Source organism: Beta vulgaris, chromosome 2, assembly GCF_026745355.1.
Source record: "Beta vulgaris subsp. vulgaris cultivar EL10 chromosome 2, EL10.2, whole genome shotgun sequence".
Taxonomy (NCBI): Eukaryota; Viridiplantae; Streptophyta; class Magnoliopsida; order Caryophyllales; family Amaranthaceae; genus Beta; species Beta vulgaris.
Window position 1 is genome coordinate 16,983,445 of NC_079203.1, and position 21,058 is coordinate 17,004,502.

The following is a 21,058-nucleotide window of genomic DNA, read 5'->3' on the forward strand; positions in this document are numbered from 1 at the left end:
CTCTTTAACCTGTTTTTTTTTTTATAAAAAAAACTACAATAAAAATATTTTAATATTATTATACGCGCTCTTCTCTAATTTGTTTCACTTGCTCCTAATTTACATATATATAGAACATTTAGGCATCACTTGTATTGAAATAATTCAAATGACTTTAAAATTGGATTACTTTTTCATTCATTTAATATCATTCACTACAAAATCACATATGTGCACAAAAATAGAAGCACCTCCCTAATCCCGCTCAAAAAGAAAATACACACATCCTAATTAAAATGGTCATTATCTTCCAATTCTTCTTCATCCACTTGTTTATATTCATCCACATATTTGATCCACAAGTCTATGAGCTCATCAAGCTTCTTTTGAGAAAATTCAGTTGTAACTTCGCCAAAATACTGCAAAATATAAAACATTAAAAAGATAAACATACAAGCTGAATATGCTATAACAAAACAATTTATCGACACATAACAAATACATTCATAAATATAATATCAGTGTTCTTAAGAATGATACCTTATCAGGAATTGTTTGTGGCCTTTAGATCAGGCGTCCCATAATTGATGGGGAAAATTAAAAACCTGCACATGCCTGATGTTGTCTACAACTGATATCATATATGGGAAATGTGCAGGTTTTTAATAATGATATCAGTTGTATGGAAAATTTACAACATCAGCATATGCAGTTTTTCATGATCCAGTTGTATGGAAAATTTACATGATATCATATAAATTTACAATAATCATATCAGTTGTATGGAAAATTTACAACTCGTTGAAAAGTGCAAATTGATGATAAGAATGGAACCAGCATATTAATTCCATACAACTGATATCATATAAAAAAATAACCGCCAGATTAACTATGAATTTGATGTAAAAATCATATAGTTAAACTATCAAAGTGGTTGGTTTGCGAAAACCAACACAAAGTCCAAGATACATATTGTTAATTTTAAATTTCATAGATGTATTATGCAGCTCAATCGAACAAACTAAAAAGAACAAAAAAAAAAAATCAATCGGGTGACAATGTCCATTGAAACTCATAATTGAATTAAGGGAAGCAAACAAATGAAGCGCACAAACCCAAAAGGAAATTTACAAATATTCAAATTAAGAGGAAACCCATAATTGAGAACAACAACAAACCTGAATTAAAACGAAAAGTCAAGCTTCAATCTTCGACAACAGTGGTCAGATTTCTCTCGTCAAATCGAGCAACTCCAAGCAGCAGTCGCAAGTTATTCTAGCAATCAATTCAAAAGAAACCTTGTGGGAACCAACATAATATAAGATGAAAATATATTATTTGAAACTGTCAAAATTCGTATGAGCAAAATTCAGTATGAGCAGTAGAAAACCTTGCCTTGATCCCTTGAACCGCTTGAAGTATGTTTAGCGAGAGTGTGGGAGAGTAGTGGAAGATCAGTTTCAGTTGCTTTGTTTTGATAACGCTATTTTATAGAAGTAGTTATTATATACTTTTTTTTTTTGAAAGAGTTAGTTATTATATACCTGAAAATACGTACATGAATATATGAAAACAAAAAAATTTCAAAATATAAAATCAAAATCACCACTTAATAGGAATAAGTGGTTCCTTTAATATTAAAAACTTTTGATAAGGTTCAAAAAGACCACTTTTTTAAAGGAGAGGTCTCATTTATCATGTTATAACAAACCACCTGTTGAACAAATTAGGTTTTTTTTGCTAAATAATCACTCATGTCATTAAGGAGGTCTCTCATAAGTGATACTTTTGCACATATTTGTAGTAGTGCATCTTCTTATACAGGTCCTGCAAAGCCAGCTAGCGCATTTGTTCCGCCCAAAAAGCGAATTTATTTGATGATTCAAGCCAAGGAAGATGTTCATCCCAATGTGATCACTGATACTTTTCTTGTTAATAATGTGTCTGCGTATGTTTTATTTGATACTGGTGCCATTGCCTCCTTTGTTGTTGCTTCATTCGTTAAGAAGGCCGATTTCTCTAACTGTTCGCCAATGAGGAGTCTTATTTCCCTGCTTTTGAGGAAGAATTACCCATGTTTCTCGGAATTTAAGAATACTCTTGTAGTATTTTGTGCTTCGATCTTCTAGCAGATCTTAAAGAGTTCGATTTGTCTAAGTTTCATGTTTTTTTTGGTGTGCACACTATCTATGTATCATACTAGCATCCATTGTCGTGACCAGAAAGTTCCTCTCCGTGGTTCGAAGGGTAATTGAATTTCTTATTCGGGCCCTGCGGTGAAGAAGATAGTGAAGATTGTGTCTGCCCTGAAGATGAGGAGAATGCGTCAAAAGGGGGATGAGGTATTTATGTGCATGGTAAAAGATTAATCTTTTGAGGAGCAGCTTGAGAATATTTCCATTGTCCGTGATTATCCGAATGTTTTCTCCGAAGTGTTGGTAGGTACTCCTCCATAAAGGGATATTGAGTTTGGCATCAATATAGTCATGTGAACTAATCCTATATCAAAGGCTGCATACAGAATGACGTCTCCTGAGTTGCAAAATTGAGGACTCTATTGCAAGAGTTGAGTGATAAATGTTTCATAAGCTAAGTGTTTAGCATTGGGGTGCTCCTGTATTGTTTATCGAGAAGAAAGATGGCATTATGCGATTATGCATTGACTACCGCGAGCTGAATAAAGTGACGATCAGGAACAAGTATTTGTTGCCTCGAGTTGAAGATCTCTTTAATCAGTTAAAAGGGTGTTGGGGTTTTTTCAAGATTGACTTGAAGTATGGATATCATTAAATTCCTCTGAAGAAGGAGGATATTCCTAAGACTGCTTTTCATACGAGGTTTAGGCACTATAAGTTTGAAGTAATGCCTTTTGGTCTCACGAATGCTCCTGCGGTGTTTAAGGATCATATGAGTCGTTCATTCCATGAGTACTTGGATACTCGTGCTGTCATTTTCATCGATGATATTCTAATGTATTTTAAGGATGAGCATGAGCATGAAAAGTATTTGAGGCTAGTTCTGGATGTCATGAGGAAGCAGAAGTGGTCCCCTAAGCTGTCTAAGTGGGAATTCTGGTTAAAAGACGTTGCCTTTCTGTTTCATGTGATTAGTAAGGAAGGGGTTAAAGTTGATCCTTCCAAGATCAAGATTGTTGTTGAATGGGTGAGCCCGAAAAATGTTTCTGAGGTTTGGGGTTTCCTAGGCTTTGCTAGTTATTATCGCCAATGTGAAAGATTTCTCCAAGATTGTGCAGCCGTTGACCAAGCTAATAAGGAAGGAATGCAAGTTTCTATGGTCTGATGAATGTGAAAAAGCTTTCCAGTTTTGAAGGAGAGTCTCACTACTGCTCTAGTCTGAATTTCCCATCTAAAAGGGTGGAGTACGAGGTGTATAATGATGCTTCCAAGAATGGGTTGGGTTGTGTTCTGATGCAGCAAGGTAAGGTGGTTGCTTATGCTTCAAGGCAGTTGAAAGTTCACGGTGGGAACTATTTGACTCATGATCTTGAGTTAGTAGCGGTGGTATTTGCGCTTAAGATTTGGCGACAATATTTGTATAGTGTTCCATGTAAGGTGTATACCGACCATAAGTGTTTGAAGTACATCTTAATCAGCAAGGACTGAATTTCAGGCAGTGAAGATGGTTGGAGCTTACTAAGGATTATGAGTTGACTCTGGAATATCATGTGGATACGGCTAATAAAGTGGTCGATGATTTAAGTGGAAAGTTAGCTCACTCTTTGAATTATGCGATGATTTTGCCTAGAGATTTGTGTGATGAATTTCGGAAGCTTGATATTGAGGTGGTATCTCAAGGTTTTGTAGCTGCTTTATTGGGTTCTATGAGCATTGCGCATAAGTTCTTCCATGAGTTAAGAAGCAAGCAGAAAGTTGAACTGAAGCCCGAGAAGATCCACAAAGTAAAGTTGCAAGGTCGAGTTGAGAATTTTGATATCTGTGCTGATGGTAGTCTGAGATTTATGGGCGATGGTGTGTGCCTAATGACGTTGAGCTTATGAGAAAGGTTCTTGAAGAGGCTCACAAAATACCTTATTCTGTTCATCCTAGTGGTGATAAGCTTCATAAGGATCTAAGGGTGAATTTCTAGGAAGCCTTTCAAGTACCGATCTTGGTCCAAATAACCAAAGTTCGTCGAGGCGACAACAACCGCTATAATTATATGAGGACTTACGAGATCTTTCTCTCCCTCGTTGAGCACCTAAATCAACTTGCTTTGAAGATTCATCACAAAATCTACCTAACAAGGTAAGGGAGGTTTCAAGTTTTAGGCCCAACTTATGCAATTCCAATAATTTCATGTTCTTTTTAATCGATTATTTGAGGGAGTATTCCCGATCAGATAAGGCTTCAATAAAGAAGCTAAGTAAATCAATCCGGAAATTAGAAACAAGCTTGTACACCAAAATGCGCAATTGAACAGATTAAGCAAGATCGAATTGTACTATCCTGCATCGGGAGTATGACCATTCTTAGACATAGATCAGACAGTTGGGAATATAAGCTCATAGGCTATTTTAGAGGTAGCGATCTGACATATCTATTGGAAGTGGGTTGGATCCACTAGCATTATGTTTTTTCTCGAACTATAAAAGTATATATTATTTTTAAAAAGATCGTTGTCCTTTAATGTGAATGATTTTGAGATTGTATATTTTTACTATTAAATAGTTTCACTCATTTAGTTTCCTAGTTGTGTGAATTTAGCATGATATCACCTTGTCATTGTATTGTGTTCGTTTATTGATTGTTATGGTTGTTATGATCCCTGTTTTGAGTTTTGAATGATGACAAACCATATTGAACTATTATATTGCATGCATGTTTCTGTTTACATGTGTAGGTGCCAAAGTACAAGTTCAATGCATAGAAAGACGAAGCTAGTGAAGCCAAGTCATGAAGAATTGCATGAAGACGAAGATCAAGTTATAGCATTTAGGTCTTGGATGCAATGTAAGTGGTATAAAGGTGTGAATGCACTATCAGGGTTTGAAACTAGAGAGATGAGCTAGTTGTGGATGACAAGAAATCTCGGTTACTTGTCATACACAACTACAAGTAAAACTTGGTTGATTGAAACAGTCTGGAAACAGATCTGAACCAGTCCTCAAGGTTTTACTTCATGCATTCGCATTTTAGGAAAGTTTTCTTTCCGCGTAAAATTGATTTTCAAAATACACGGATGCATGGTTTGTTGTGTGACCAAGATTTTTTAATTATGGTAAGTGTGTTATATGATATTATACAGAGTATATTTTCCTTGGAACAATTTCCATATTTTCTAGGAAAATATACTCTCATAATATCATGTAAACATTTACTTACCAAAGGCTTATTTAAGGAGTTTTGCTAACACACAAACCTCAAGCTTTTGCATGCATATTTTCAGAATACTCCAAGCAAAAACACTTCATCTCTTGAACTCTCAAATCTAAGCAAAAACCCGAATACCACATAGATCTTAAATTACTCTCATTTTAAGCGTGTAAGGCTGTTTGTTTTTGAGAGAAAAACTGATTGTATTTGAGCATTCTGTGAGTTCAGTTTGCTGGGGAAGTTGATCAGGGATCAACTTCATTTGAACCATCATAGTTGGTGGTTGAGTCGAACTTTCATAGGTGGAAGTTGGAAAATCATCTTGTGCATAGGTGCATAAGTGATTGAGTGTAATTCTTCTGTTATTCTGAGTTGATTAATAAAAGAGTAAGTGAGTGGAGGACGTAGACTTATTAGAAGTCGAACCTCGTTAAATCCTGGTGTTGTTTATTCATTGCTTTTATTTCCGCTGCTAGAGAACTATTCTTTGACTATTCTTACTATAATCGAAAAAGTTACAACATTCAGACAAACACTTAATTCACCCCCCCCTCTTGAGTGTCTCTTGCACTTACAATTGGTATCAGAGCCTAACTTCTTGAAAGGGTAACACCTAGAGAAGGAGGACATAATGACTACTCAAGAAATGACCAGTGGACCCGGAGGATCAAGGCTACCAAAGTTCAATGGAACCAACCATCCTTGGTGGAAGAATTGCATGAGAAATCTGATCATTGACACAAACTATGAGTGCTGGATGATCATCAGGAATGGATCAAGGAAGGTGGCTAACAATTCAGATGGAACAGAGAAGAAGGAGAGTGAGTACACTACTACAGATCTGAAGACCTTCGAAAAGAATGCAAAGGCCATGTCACTGCTTCAACAAGATATTGCTGATAATGAGGTAAGCCGTATCTTAGCATGTTCTACTGCTAAGGAAATATGAGAAACCTTAGAATTAGCCTATGAAGGCACTAGTGAAGTCAGGAGATCTAAAGTTGATATGCTTATGTCTAAATATGAAACTTTTGATATGAATCGAGATGAAAATATAAGAGATATGTTTACTCGTTTCATGACAATTATAAATGAACTTAAATCTCTTGGAAAGGACTTTACTAATGAAGATTTGGTGAGAAAGATCTTGAGAAGTTTGACAGGTAAATGGCTGCCCAAGGTGACTGCTATTCTGGAGGCTAAGGATCTAATGACCTTGTCCATGGAACAACTTATTGGGTCATTAATGACTCATGAGATGTTGGTGGATTCAAAGGAGGAAAGTACAACCAAAAGTCGTGTATTAGCTTTGAAAGGTGAGGAAGATGATGAATATCTCGATGAGATTGGGCTCATGGCTAAGAGGTTTGAGAGGAGTCTTAGAACGCAGTTCAAGGGGAAGTCTTGGAAGAACAAAGGCAACTCGAAGAAGACCAGTTTCAGCACTGGTTGCTTCAAATGTGGAGAAACTGGACACATAATAAAGGAGGACAGAGAGAGAAGAAAATGACTAAGAGGGTTATGCTAGCCGCCTGGGGTGATTCTGATTCAGTTGGAGAAAGCGAGGAAGATGAACCCCTAATGTGTGTGACTGCTCTGATTGGAGACATAGACCAGAAGCAGACCAGTTTAGGAAAGAAAGGAAAAATGTGCCTCATGGCAGGAAGCAGCTCTTCCGACGAAGAACATGTAACTATCTCTAATATGCAAGAACAAATAAGATATTGTGATAGAGATGAGTTACTAGGTTTTATTGATTCTGCTATTAAAAAAAATGTTAAAGGAAATGCTGCTTATAAAGCTAACAAAAAGAAGTTGAGAGAGGTAACTCGAAACTTAGACCTAAGTGAAAGCCGTTCTGCTGGACTTGAACTTATTTGTACATAACTGAAAGAAAAAATTTCAGAGCTTGAAATAAGTTTGGATCAGAAGAACATTGAGCTTGAGATGCTAAAAGCTCAATCAGATTTTTCAAAAACTGATTTTTATCAAAATAATGATAGAGGATTTAGTAAACTCAAGGAGGCTGAAGTGGAAGGTATAAATTTCGAGTTACTCAAACAGAAAAGCTTTGCTTTATAACATTCTGATTTAATTTTGGCCCATAACTATCTAATTGATGATGTGGAAGAATTGTTCAATGAGTATGTGGATTTGAAAGCTTCTTTTGCTGGCACAAGTGGTCCTAGTATTGATGTCGAATACTTATGTTTGGAATATGAGGGTAAGATCTGTGATCGTCAATCCAAATTATATGAACTAAGACAAGGTAAGAACATTGTGACCACTTCTGAACCAGATCCAGAATTGGTCTCAAAACTTAAGGATGAGCTTCATAAGGCAAAGTTGGATCTTGCCATTGCTGCATAATTAAATGAAGCTCAACTTAAGAAACTTGAAACCAAGGAATAGGATTTGAGTGACTGCTTGAGACAGATGAACAGGTTGCTCGATGCTCAGAGTACTTTAAACATTCTGACTCCATAACCTGGTAATCCTCAGAGGTTTGGATCAGGGTATTCTAGAACTAGTTCCCAACAGCCACCAAAGTTGGGAAGAGATGACACTAGTAGAAAAAAGCCTACTTGCTGCGGTTAAAAAGTGCCCTATTGCTGCGGAATAGGGCGCGCAGCAATTGAGGGCGCAGCAATAGGTATTAATAATATTGCTGCGGTTTTGAACCGCAGCAATATTACGTAATATTGCTGCGGTTATATCTACCAAACCGCAGCAATATTAGGAATTGTGGTGATATAAGTTAGCCCAAAACCGCAGCGATATGAATTTTTAATATAAAAAAATTCGAACATATTGCTGCGGTTTTTTACCAAAAACCGCAGCAATATGTATCACAGTTCAAAAAATTTTTTTTTTTTTTTTTTTTTTTTGATATTTATATACGAAATTAAAGTGAAAAAAAAAACTTAACTAAACATACAAACGAGATCTGCTGCATCAATACACTAACTTTCCCAAAAATATGAAACACTAACTTTAAAAAGTTAGATTACCAGATCTGCATCTATAATACAAACCTACAACAATGAACTTTGATATGCTGAAATGAAAAAAACAGGAAAAAAAAAAATTCATTCACCAAAAAAGAAATAAAAAGTAAATTTGATATGCTGAAATGAAAAAAGCAGAATTTTTTTTTTTGCTAAACTAAAACAATGAACATTACAAACCGATCTACAACAAACGAAAAAAAAAAGGATAAAAAAATAGAAAATATAAAAAACTGCTGAAATTAAATAAAAAAACGAAAATTTACAAACGAATGAATCTACAACAAACGAATGAACCTACAACAAACGAATGAATCTGGATGAGTAAACCCACGAACGAACGAATCTGGCGGATGAATAAACCCACGAACGAACGAATCTGGCGGATGAAAACCCACGAACGAACCTGGCGGACGTCGACGGTAGTGTATGGTTGAAGACGAACGGTCGACGGTAATGTGGTGGTTGAAGACGAACGATCGACGGTAGTGTGTGGTTGAAGACGAATGGTCGACGGTTGTGCGTGGTTGAAGACGGATAGTCGTGCGTGAAGTCGAACAGTCGACGGCCAGTCGACGACCGTGGTTGAAGACCGACGAACTCGAGAGGATGAGAGAGAGACGAACTCGAGAGGATGAGAGAGAGACGAACTCGAGAGGATGAGAGAGGGACGAACGCGAGAGGGTTCGAGGAGGAGAGAGAGGGGTAAGAGAGGAGGAGAGAGAGAGAGGGGAAGAGAGGTGCGTGAGAGGGAAATAGAGGCGTGAGTGTGAGGAGCGCTTAAAAACCCTAGTTAAATTATTTTTTTATTATTTTTAAAAACTATTGCTGCGGTTTTTTTAGCAACCGCAGCAATACATACAAAAATTAATTTTTATATTATTTTAATATATTGCTGCGGTTTCTTGTCAGAAACCGCAGCAATATATTTGGTCAAATAGTCAACAATTTTCAAAAAAAATCGTCCAAACCATATTGCTGCGGTTTTGGGTCAAAACCGCAACAATATGGTTATTTTATATTTTTTTTTTTATTTTACATTATATATTGCTGCGTATGGGTAAAACCGCAGCAATATCAGCGCAGCAAATAGCATTTATTCTACTAGTGTGAGACTTGGATTTCTGAATTCAAGAGAGGTAAGTACGTGTTTGCAAAGGACATGCACGTATGTACCTACTGTGGTAAGAATGGTCATGTTATTAATACTTGTTGGACTAAGCAAAAACATGATAAAAGAAATCAGTCTCATGTTCACAATGCCCTTTATCAGAAGGGTCACACACACAATTGGTCTAACAATGGAAAACATGATAAAACTAAGAAGACCAATGTAAAACAAATCTGGGTTAGAAAGGACAGAGTCAAACCAGTTTCCAAGGACAAGGAACCCAAGAAAGTCTGGGTTCCTAAAACTAAACCTTGATTTGTTTGTGCAGGTTAGAGTGAGAGCAAAACCATACTGGTATTTGGACAGTGGTTGCTCGAGACACATGTCAGGAGATAAAATCAATTTCTCTCACTCGTAGCCTATGAAGGAGGAAGTGTCACCTTTGGAGACAATAGCAAAGGTTTGATTAAAGGTATAGGTAAAGTTGGTAAGAACACTTTCTCAAGCGATTAATGATGTTTACTATGTAGAAGGTTTGAAACATAACCTCTTGAGCATTTCTCAACTATGTGACAAAGGAAACCATGTTGAATTTGAAACCAATCTTTGTCATATAGTCAACACTGAAACAAGGGAACTGGTCTGCAAGGGATTTCGACATAACAATTTTACATAACATTTTTAAGTCAGATTCCAAAGACCAGTGCCACTTGTCTTAGTGTTATAAAGGATGATCATTGGCTGTGGCATAAGAGACTTGGACATGTAAGTTTTTCTTTACTAAATAAACTGAGATCTCAAGACTTGGTGACAGGTTTACCTAACATCAAGTTTGCTGCAGATCATATTTGTCATGAATGTGCTAAATGTAAACATGTCAAGTCCTCTTTTCAGCCAAAGAAGTTTGTAAGCACAACTAGACCTTTCGAACTTGTACACATGGACTTGTTGGGCCCATGCGCGTGCAAAGTCGAAATGGTCATAGTTATGTGTTTGTGTTAGTTGATGATTATTCTGTTTCACTTGGACAATCTTTTGAAGTTTAAAAATGAAACTTTTGAAGAATTTGAATTTGGTAAACAAGTCCAAAACAAGATTATCATCAACTGGTCTCTATCCGGTCTGATCATGGTTCTGAATTTGACAATGTCAGCTTCGTAACCTACTGTAATGATCATGGTGTATCTCACAATTTTTAGCTCCAGAACTCCACAACAAAATGGAGTGGTTGAAAGGAAAAATCGCACTCTAGAAGAAATGGCAAAACAATGCTTCTAGAGAGTGGTCTTCCTCGAAACTTCTGGGCTGAGGCTGTGAGTACTGCGTGTTATATTTTGAACAAGTAATGTTGAGACCTTTACTAAGAAAACACCTTATGAGCTCCTTAGGGGAAGAAAACCAAACATATTCACATTTAGTATTTTTGGGTGCAAATGTTTTTACACAACAATGGTAAATCAAGTTTGGACAAGTTTGATCCTAGAGTGATGAGGCTTTTTCGTTGGATACTCTTCACACAGCAAGGCATACAAAGTTTTCAATAAAGAACCTTGTGTGTTGAAGAAAGTATCCATTGATTGATGAGACTAACATGTTCAGCAAGCATGTGCAGGTTGAAGATGCTGATGAGTTCGAAATTGGTATGCTGAACTTTACAGGGCTAAGGATGAAGAAGGTGCTGAACCAGGCTCACCACACAACTCTTATAGGAGGAAGAGTCTGGTCCAGCACAGATCAGGTAGCTCAAGAGGTAAGGGAAGGAGATAGTGACTCAGATGCTCATCCACATGAAGATGATGCAGATGAGACCACTATGGAAACTGGTTCACCTGCTCAAAACAACAATGAGAAGGGGGAACCAGTATAGGAACATGTTGAACATTAGAAGGCACAAATGCAAACTTTGATATGAACAAATCTTTTAAGTATAAGTCTTCTCACCCCACCGAAATAATCATTAGTGATATTAACAAGGGGGTGCAGACAAGGAATCTCTTGCAAAACTTTTGTGCATTCTATTCCTTCTTATCAAATGTTGAACCTCTGACTATAAGGTTGCTTTAAGGATCCAGATTGGGTTCTAGCCATGCAAGATGAACTCAATCAGTTTGAGAGAAATCAAGTATGGCATCTTGAACCCAGAACGGAGAACATGTTGTTATTGGAACTAAATGGGTGTTCAGGAACAAATTGGACGATTCAGGAATTATAGTCAGAAAAAAGCTAGGCTAGTGGTTCAAAGGTTTAATCAACAAGAAGAAATTGATTATGATGAAACCTTTGCTCCAGTAGTCAGGCTTGAAGCTATCAGGATATTAAGTGCATTTGCTGCTCAAATGAACTTTAAAGTCTTTCAAATGGAGTTAAGACAGCCTTTCTTAATGGTTATTTGAAAGAAGATGTTTATGTAAAGCAACCCCCTGGTTTTGAGGATAGTGACTTGCCAAATCATGTTTTTAAACTGACAAAGCTCTTTATGGTCTCAAACAAGCTCCTAGAGCTTGGTATGAGAGACTTTCCAGTTTTCTTTTAGAAAATGGCTATAAGAGAGGATCAGTTGACAAGACACTATTCTTGAAAGAAAGGGGAACTGATCTGCTAGTGGTCCAAATATATGTTGATGATATTTTGTTTGGAGCTACTAATCCTGATTTGTGTAATGAGTTTGCAGATTTGATGAAGAGCGAATTTGAGATGAGTATGATGGGAGAACTTGGATTCTTCCTTGGCTTCAAATCAAGCAAACCAAAGATGGAATCATGATCCATCAAAGAAATACCTCAAGGAGCTGTGAAGAGGTATGGTCTGCAAGATAGCAAGTCCTATGAAACACCTATTCCAACTTCTACAAAATTGAGCCTTGATGAGAAGGGAAAGGATGTTGAGGGCACGCTATACAGAGGTATGATTGGCTACTTGCTTTACTTAACAGCCAGTAGGCCAGATATAGTGTTTTCAGTAGGGTTGTGTGCGAGATTTCAAAGCAACCCTAAAGAATCTCACCTAAAGGCTGTTAAAAGGATTCTTAGATATCTCAATGGTACTGATGATTTGTGTTTGTGGTATCCAAAGGGCAGCAGCATGAGCCTCATTGGATACCAATGCTGACTTTGCTGGTTTTATTGTGGACAGGAAGAGTACTTCTGGAATGGCCCACTTCTTAGGTTCTTGTCTCATTTATGGGGATCTAAGAAACAAAATTTGTACTCTATCCACAGCTGAGTCTGAGTCATTGTTGCTGCTTTGTGCTGTGCTCACACTTTGTGGATAAAGTCACACTAAAGGATTTTGGGGTCTGTTTCGGAAGTGTTCCTATTTTATGTGATAACACAAGTGCAATCAATATTTCGAAAAACCTGTCCAGCATTCTAAACCAAAGCATATTGAGATTAGGCATCATTTTCTAAGGGACAATGTTGAAAAAGGTAATTTGAGTTGGAGTTTTGCAGGTCAGAAGATCAACTAGCTGACATATTTACAAAACCTTTGAGCAGAGAAGTGTTCATCAAGCTTCGTACCTTGTTGGGTATGATTAAGATTAGACAATGAGCTCTTAGGTCTTGACTTGTCCCTTTGGCTAGTCAAATGATGTCAATTTGTGTATATATTCTTTTTTCTTTGTACATTTTTTTTGCTTTTTAGGGTTACAAAGTTCTTATGCGATGCTGAACTGATCATCTTAGTACTTGGGTACTTAAGCATAAGTATTTAAAAGGTAAGTTGGCACAGACCAGTTGCAGACCACTTGGGAACCAGATTCTTGAGGCGGTTATTCTCTGAATATTTGTTTATTTTTCAAATTTCAAATTAGGAAAATAAATGAAGTGACGGTTGTAATTAAGGCAACTGTAGTTTGCGAAGAACGGATATATCCGTTTGATTTTTTTCTTACCATCTTATATATATTCTTGCATGTGATCATACTTTCCTTATTTTTCTCTTATTCTCTTTGATCACATATTTTCCTGATTTTTTTTTGCTCTATTTCTCTCGATCAAACCCTAATTTCTTCTTTACTCCTTTCTTTCTCGAATTCTTGAAACACAAATTGTTCAAGTTTTTTTTTTCTTATTCTAAGTGCTCAAAACAGAGAATTCAGTCTCATCATGTCAAAAAGAAGAAGTACTAGGTTGGTCGAAAAGGAGGTTGAAGAATTCCCGAAATTGAACTAAGAAAGTAAAGGAAGTGGCTGAACCAGTGGAGGATCCGATGGTGAAGGAAGAGGTTGAAGAAGAGTTAGAAGAACCTTTAATACGAAGGAATTCCTAGAAGCCAATAACCATAAAATCCACCACTACAAAAATAACTGCACCCAAATCCGCCATAAAATCTACCACCACAAAAGCGGTTATTCCAAAATCAACCGCCAAAATCACCAAAACCGCCACTCCCAAAGTTACAAAAACCACCACTCCAAAAAAGCCTGTCACACTAAAATAAAAGGCACCCTCACCAAAACCGGTTGAGGAGTCTAAGCCAGAGGAGTCGGAGAAGATGGAGGAGTCAGAATCTGAAAAGGAGTCGGAGCATGTGGGTGGGTCTGAACCGGAAAATCAGGAGATGGAGGAAGAAGAAATTGAGAAGGAGGATGTTGTTGTTGAAAAGGCAAAGAAGGTTACCGCCAAGAAACTGCCATCAAAAGCGGTTAAGTCTGTTGAGAAGACAGTTACCAAACCCATTCCCACAAAACAGCCAGTCAAAACCACCAAGCCCAAAATCTCTACCCCTACAATCACACCCAAACCAGTGGAGAAATGAAAGAACAAGGAAGGTGCTGATGTTGAGGGGGAAGTTCCTAAGAAGGTGGGTGTTAAGGCTAGTGCAAGCAAGGACACAAGGATAAAGACGGTTGCTAGGAAGGGTGCTGCATCTTCCAGAGGCAAGGAGATTGTGCAGGAACCAGAACCAGAACTGCTCCCTACCGACAAAAAGAGGAAGTTGACTGCTATTGTTGCTGCAAAGGGTTCTTAACCCAAGAAAAGTAAGTCTATCACTCCCGAGCCCTTGTATGATTTGAGGGATAGGTCTATTCTGGTTGGTTTTTCTATTGCAAAGAGATGGGTTGGTCAGAACTTCTTGCATGAGGTTAAGGAAGCTTTAGACTTTCAGAAATGGTCTGTGTTATTTGCCAAAGAACTTGATGTGTTTATGCCCTTGGTTGAGGAATTTTATGAACACCTGCATACTAAGGACGATGGGTCCTACTTTGCTTTTGTTAAGGGCACTCCCATCAATTTAACTGAGAAGATTTTCGCTGAAATTCTCAAAGTCCCAAACAAGGGACTTGATGAGTACTCAAAGTAGCACTGGCCCACAGTTAAAGGCCTCACAACAGAACAGATCCAGACCAGGTTGTTCACTGGTCCACCTGACCCTAAGCAGGAGTACACCATTGGTCACTTAAGGGAGCCCATCATGAGGATCTTTCATACCATAACCTCAAATATTGTGTTTCCCAGAGCACAAGGCCGCATGAGTGTCCGGTTGATAGATAGTATTCTCTTGTCTTATGGAACATATTCCAGTCAACCTCCCTACTATGATATTGGGTCACATGATCTGATGTGTGAAGAAGGCTAAGCATGCACTGCCCTATGGAGGATGGGAGACTATGGCACCATGTCTTACCTTACGAATCAGATTATAGGTCAGAAGGGCATGTCATATGCAGGTGGTGTTCTAAAAATGAAAAGTGAAGCAAAGGGTGATGGTGTTGGTGAAGGGACCAGTACGGAATCAGTTCAGGCTACTTATTCCTTGGTGAAACAGTTGAGTGACCAGAACCAGATGATGCAGAATATGCTGAATAGTGTTACTCAACTTTGCACTGCTCTTCAAGAATCCTACAGGAGAGTTGAGGTTCACTTTGACAAAGTTGGTATTAAGGGTCGAGAGGATTCAAAGGCAAACGCAGAGTCATCCCATGCTGCTGGTGATGAAGATGATAATGAACTGGTTTTCGAGGAGAAAGAAGAAGAGGAGGAGAAAGAGCAATAAGAAGAGGAGGAGGAAAAAAACGAAGAAGCTGTTTCAGAGGAGGAAGAAGATGATGGGACTGAAAATGACTCTGGAGCTGATTGATTTATTCTTTTCTTCTTCTATTTTGCTGCTAACCCCTCTCTTTTATTAAATTTTATCTCTTGTTGCCCCCCTTTCCCAAATTACAAAAACATTTCATCGTATGTAATTTGGTCTATACTGGTCTGTACTAACTCTTATTTAGGACAAGTAGCTTTTGTTACTCTGCAGGAACTTTGGTAGCATCAGCATCCCTAGAATGCTGTTGGAGCTGCCTATTTAGCGTGACTTAATGGTTATCTACTGCTTATGTTTTGTTCCTTTGATAGTACCCTTGATTTATTTTTGATGATGCCAAAAGGGGGAAGCAGGTGTAAAGTTCTGTGATCTTTTCCGCCTACTTTTAGGGGGAAGCAGGTCTGGTGTTACAACTTGTGTGTATTACAGCAACTAGAACAAGGCTGAGTGCCTTGTTAGTGGTGACATACCAGAAGTGGTTTGGAACTGAGTGTATTCAAAGCACTTTACTTCTTTTCACCCTAATGACTTAGAAATAAGTCTGAACACTACTGATGTTCTTCTTGCGAATACACGTTTAAATCTAAGAGCTCCGAGTCTAATAAGTATTTGCCTATGGTACTTAGAAACTCTTTCTTAAACTGCTGTCAGTTAGTTGTGAACTGGTGTACTTGTAAATGATGCTTAATCTACAGGAACAGTACGAGACCAGTGCTTTGAGTTCTTATCTTTAGAATTCAAGTTGTTTGAAAAAGTTCCCAAAACTAATGATATTATTTGCAGGGGGGACTTCAGGGTTTGTCATCATCAAAAGGGGGGAATTTGTTATGATCCTTGTTTTGACTTCTGAATGATGACAAACCACATTGAACTATTATATTGCATGCATGTTTCTGTTTACATGTGTAGGTGCCAAAGTACGAGTTCAATGGATAGAAAGACGAAGCTAGTGAAGCCAAGTCTTGAAGAATTGCATGAAAACCAAGATCAAGTTGTAGCATTTAGGTCATAGATGCAATGTAAGTGGTATAAAGGTTTGAATGCACTATAAGGGTTTGAGACTAGAGAGATGAGCTAGTTGTGGATGACAAGAAATCTCGGTTACTTGTCATACACAACTACAAGTATAACTTGGCTGATTGAAACAGTCTGGGAACAGATCTGAACCAGTCCTCAAGGTTTTACTTCATGCATTCGCATTTTAGGAAAGTTTTCTTTCCGCGTAAAATTGATTTTCAAAATACACGGATGCATGGTTTGTTGTGTGAGCATGATTTCTTAATTATGGTAAGTGTGTTATATGATATTATACTGAGTATATTTTGCTTGGAACAATTTCCATATTCTCTAGGAACATATACTCTCATAATATCATGTAAACATTTACTTACCAAAGGCTTATTTAAGGAGTTTTGCTAACACACAAACCTCAAGGTTTTGCACGCATATTTTCAAAATACTCTAAGCAAAAGCACTTCATCTCTTGAACTCTCAAATATAAGGAAAAACCCGAATACCACATAGATCTTAAATTACTCTCATTCTAAGCGTATAAGGCTGTTTGTTTTTGAGAGAAAAACTGATTGTATTTGAGCATTATGTGAGTTTAGTTTGATGGGGAAGTTGATCAGTGATCAACTTCATTTGAACCATCATAGTTGGTGGTTGAGTCCAACTTTCAATGGTGGAAGTTGGGAAATCATCTTGTGCATAGGTGCATAAGTGATTGAGTGTAATTCTTTTGTTATTCTGAGTTGATTAATAAAAGAGTGAGTGAGTGGAGGACGTAGACTTATTAGAAGTCGAACCTCGTTAAATCCTGGTGTTGTTTATTCATTGTTTTTATTTCCGCTGCTAGAGAACTGTTCTTTGACAGTTCTAACTATAATCGAAAAAGTTACAACATTCGGACAAACACTCAATTCATCCCCCCCCCCCCTCTTGAGTGTTGCACTTACAATGGCTTACTTAATTCTTCTGTGAATCCTGATTAGGCTGGCAGAATTGTTTTACTCCCCAACGACTGTAGATTATTGGTTTCTTTCTATATATTTTTGCACATAAAGTTGGAGGCTAGGTTGATCACGATTTGGACGTGGGAAGTGAGGATAGGGAATTTTTCTAAGCTCCTTGTTTTGATCCTTGTATATGATGCAGATGATGGATTAAGGAGGTCTTTTAGTATCATAGGTGTTCCCGAGTTTTTGTTAGGTTTTGTGGTTTTTCTGTCACGTGGAGTTTTTTATAATACTTTTTTATGTTTGAGACTTTAGAGGTCGTCTCTTTTCCTCTTAATTGACTATTTTCATTTGGAGATGTTCCTTTTATCTTATAACAATGTTCTTCTTAAACCCTTTAGAGTGACATGTATGTTTTGGTAATATTTTCGCTACCGTCTATTTATTAATGTTGTCTTTTTTGTTATTTCTTTTATGTTTAAGGAGGGAGTATTACTTTGCTCCTCCTGCGGATCATTATACAAGTACCAGGCAATAAAGGTATCATTCCTTAGAGTAAATCCCAACTTATTTCTTATTATATTAACAATTTACTCTTCATGATGTAGATGCTCAAAGGATTATATTTTTTGTATATTCTACATCTATAATGTCTTCTTTTCTTTTTTATATTTCTATATCATTTTCATATCCATGCCTATGTGCTTATCGCTTTGATCGCCTTCACATGTTTATTTTTGCTAATCAAGACGTAAAGAAATGCTCTATAAAAAATTTACATAATTTGGACAACATGTTCGGTTCATTGCAAAAATAACATCACCAAAAAAGTAGTCTTTTGTGTTAATGAACCAACCTAGACTATGTTTTTGATTGGATGTACATATGACGTGGTTGTTTAATTGCATAAAATTTGAACATGAATTGTATTAAGTAGAGGCCAACAACAAGTGAATGGGATTCCTGATTATATTCGTACTTTACAACTATAATGGGTGAATATATACCAAAACATCCAATTACGTTTTTGTAGGATAAGCGGTTAACAAGCAACAAACTAAGAAAATAATACAACATAACTACTTCAAAACACCTCCAATAAGTTTTGTGTTATAAACCAACATTTTGATTCCATATGATGTAGGTTATGCACATACTTAATTCAAAGGAAAAGGCAAATACTGTTTGGGCCCAATCTTGCCTGGTGGGCCACTGCATGATCCAAGGCTCAAAGTCCTCCTGCCAGCATGGAAGTCCCCCAGTGGGACCCACTTGCCTTAAATTTCGTGCCAACATGGTAGGGATAATCTTCACACATTTCACCGCCTATAAATACTGGGCAGATCCTCATATATTGGGGTAAGGAATTCTAGACTTGATCGTCGGAGGGGCGATCCCGGATCCACCCCCGAGGTAGTCTAACTCTCGTCTTGTGCAGGTCTCCCAGCCGTCTCCGAGCATCCGGCCATCTGTAATCCTAATCTCGATCCACCCCACCTAATACAAGTTTTTACCCGAAATAGGTTGGCGCCGTCTGTGGGAACATCGAACTAAAGGCCATGGCCGTCACCCGGAGAGACCGAAGGAGACAAAGGGCTCCTGTCCCCTCTAATCACTCGAGAGCGCCATCTCCCGAGGTGGCCGACGAGACAGCGGGTAACCCCCGACAGGCTCCTAGTTTCTCGGCCCACAACCAGCACATCCTCAAGGAGATCAACCCTCGACAGGTTGTAAGTGCAGTTAACATTGGAGTGCCTCGAGTTAGGACAGCTCCAACTCCAGCAGGTCCTCCGTGACTGGAGCAGACCAGTCTCAACCCGGTCACCCAGTAGGACCTTCAGCAGCTGGCCAACCGCCTCAGCGACAAATTCGAGCGTGGCCTCCGAGCATTGATACTGAATTTCCAAGTAGGGGGAGAAGGTACCTCGAACAGGCCTCCTCCGCCTCCTATGCCTCGACTTGTGCTTGACCGTAATCGAGCGGAGAACCTCGTACAACCCCAGGTCATAAGATCCCCCGAACTCACCACGGGTGTCTCGGCGCCCCACTCAGGCCTCCCCCAGCAAAGGGGACGCGCGACATGTGATCAATGAACGTTACTTGAGGAACGGTCACTGTGACGCCCGATAAGTCCTGAACAAAAAACGAGCGCAGTCAAGAGCGAGAAGTACTCCTCCCAACCCTAACCGGTAACAGAGGGATCCTCGAGAGAGGGGACCTCGGGAAAGGAAACCCCGGGAAAGGGAACCTCGAGAGAAGGAGTCCCAAGATCAGAGGGAGCCTCAAAAGAAGAAAGAGCCTCGACATCAATGGGGTCATAGACAACGGGCTTCAAGCTCGGAGTCGAGTCAAGAGTCAGAAGTACAAATGGGGAACCTATGGTTCTCCACGCCCTTCGACGAAAACATCATGAGGGCTCTCACCCCTCGAAAGGTTAAAGTCTCCCCTATCGATCATTACGATGGGACCACTGACCCTATCGATCATCTGGCCGCCTTCAAAGCGCAAATGTGCGTTCAGACCAGCAGTGAGGCAACATGGTGCAAGTTCTTCCGACCACTCTAAAGGGCTTGGCCTTAACCTGGTTCACCGAGCTTCCTTCCGGGAGCATATCGAGTTTCACTGCTCTTGAGACAGCTTTGAAACAGAACTTCATTGCAGGAAGAAGACATCGGAAGACCAATATCCACCTCATGTCGATCAGACAACAGAGGGAAAAAGACCTAACTGACTATATCAAGAGATTCAATGAAGAGTCACTCAAAGTTTCCGATCTGCAGGACAGCGTCGCGTTCACCGCGCTCATGTCTGGGTTATATCCCTCGAGTAGGTTCAAGTTAAAGCTCGCGGAGAGTGAGGCCTCGTCATTCTCAGAAGCCATGAACCTAGCTCAGAAGTTCATTCAGGCCTCCGATATCTGTAAAACGCACGAGGAGCCTAGCTCCGGAAAGAGAAAGCACGAGTACACCCCTCGACCAGACAACCCCCAGTGATGTCCCTCGGAAAGAGAAAGACAACAAGCCTCGATTAGAAAACCACTGGAATGACCCCCGGTAGAACCTGAATCAAAGAGATATCTACTTGGATATCAAAGGGAAGTATCCCCTGCCGGAACCCAAGCCCATTCGAAAACCAGCTAGTAAGCGAGATAAGAGGCTCTGGTGCGAGTTCCATCACGATTGGGGTCACACAACGTGTGAATGTTGAGAATTAAAGAGAGCACTAGACAAGCTGGCCAACGAATGGAAATTGAATCGATATCTGAAGGATCCAAAAGAAAACAAAGTCGAACCCCGCCGGGAAAAGCAGACTCGAAGTGACGAGACTGCAGGGTACATCAACGTCATTGCAGGAGGGTTCGCCTCATGCGCCATAACCAGTCGTTCTCGCAAGAAGCACCTATACACTATGACCTTCTAAGACAGCCACCGACCTATACAAACCTCGCACGACGACCCTCTTGTTGTCGAAATGAAGATAGCCAATCTGCGGGTTGGTCATCACTATGGACTGATTAAGAAATCTAAAGTACGAAGAAAAAGATCTCGCCCCTATCGACCAGCCGCTAGTAGGATTTGGGGGGCAATCAGTTCATCCCCTCGGCTCACTCAATCTGCCTACACGGATGGGAGA

General features: G+C 39.0%; 1 protein-coding gene across 1 annotated transcript; it reads left to right on the top strand.

The window, feature by feature from the left end:
* The first annotated feature begins 19,962 nt into the window (after positions 1–19,962).
* LOC104887346 (uncharacterized) lies at positions 19,963–20,418 on the top strand. The gene has a single exon (XM_010671962.1). The coding sequence runs from the start codon at positions 19,963–19,965 to the stop codon at positions 20,416–20,418; it is 456 nt and encodes a 151-aa protein (XP_010670264.1).
* The last annotated feature ends 640 nt before the right edge of the window (positions 20,419–21,058 follow it).

Excerpts from the sequence above, each read along its gene's own strand:
- LOC104887346 (XM_010671962.1), top strand. The coding sequence starts at position 19,963 with ATGGTGCAAGTTCTTCCGACCACTCTAAAGGGCTTGGCCTTAACCTGG.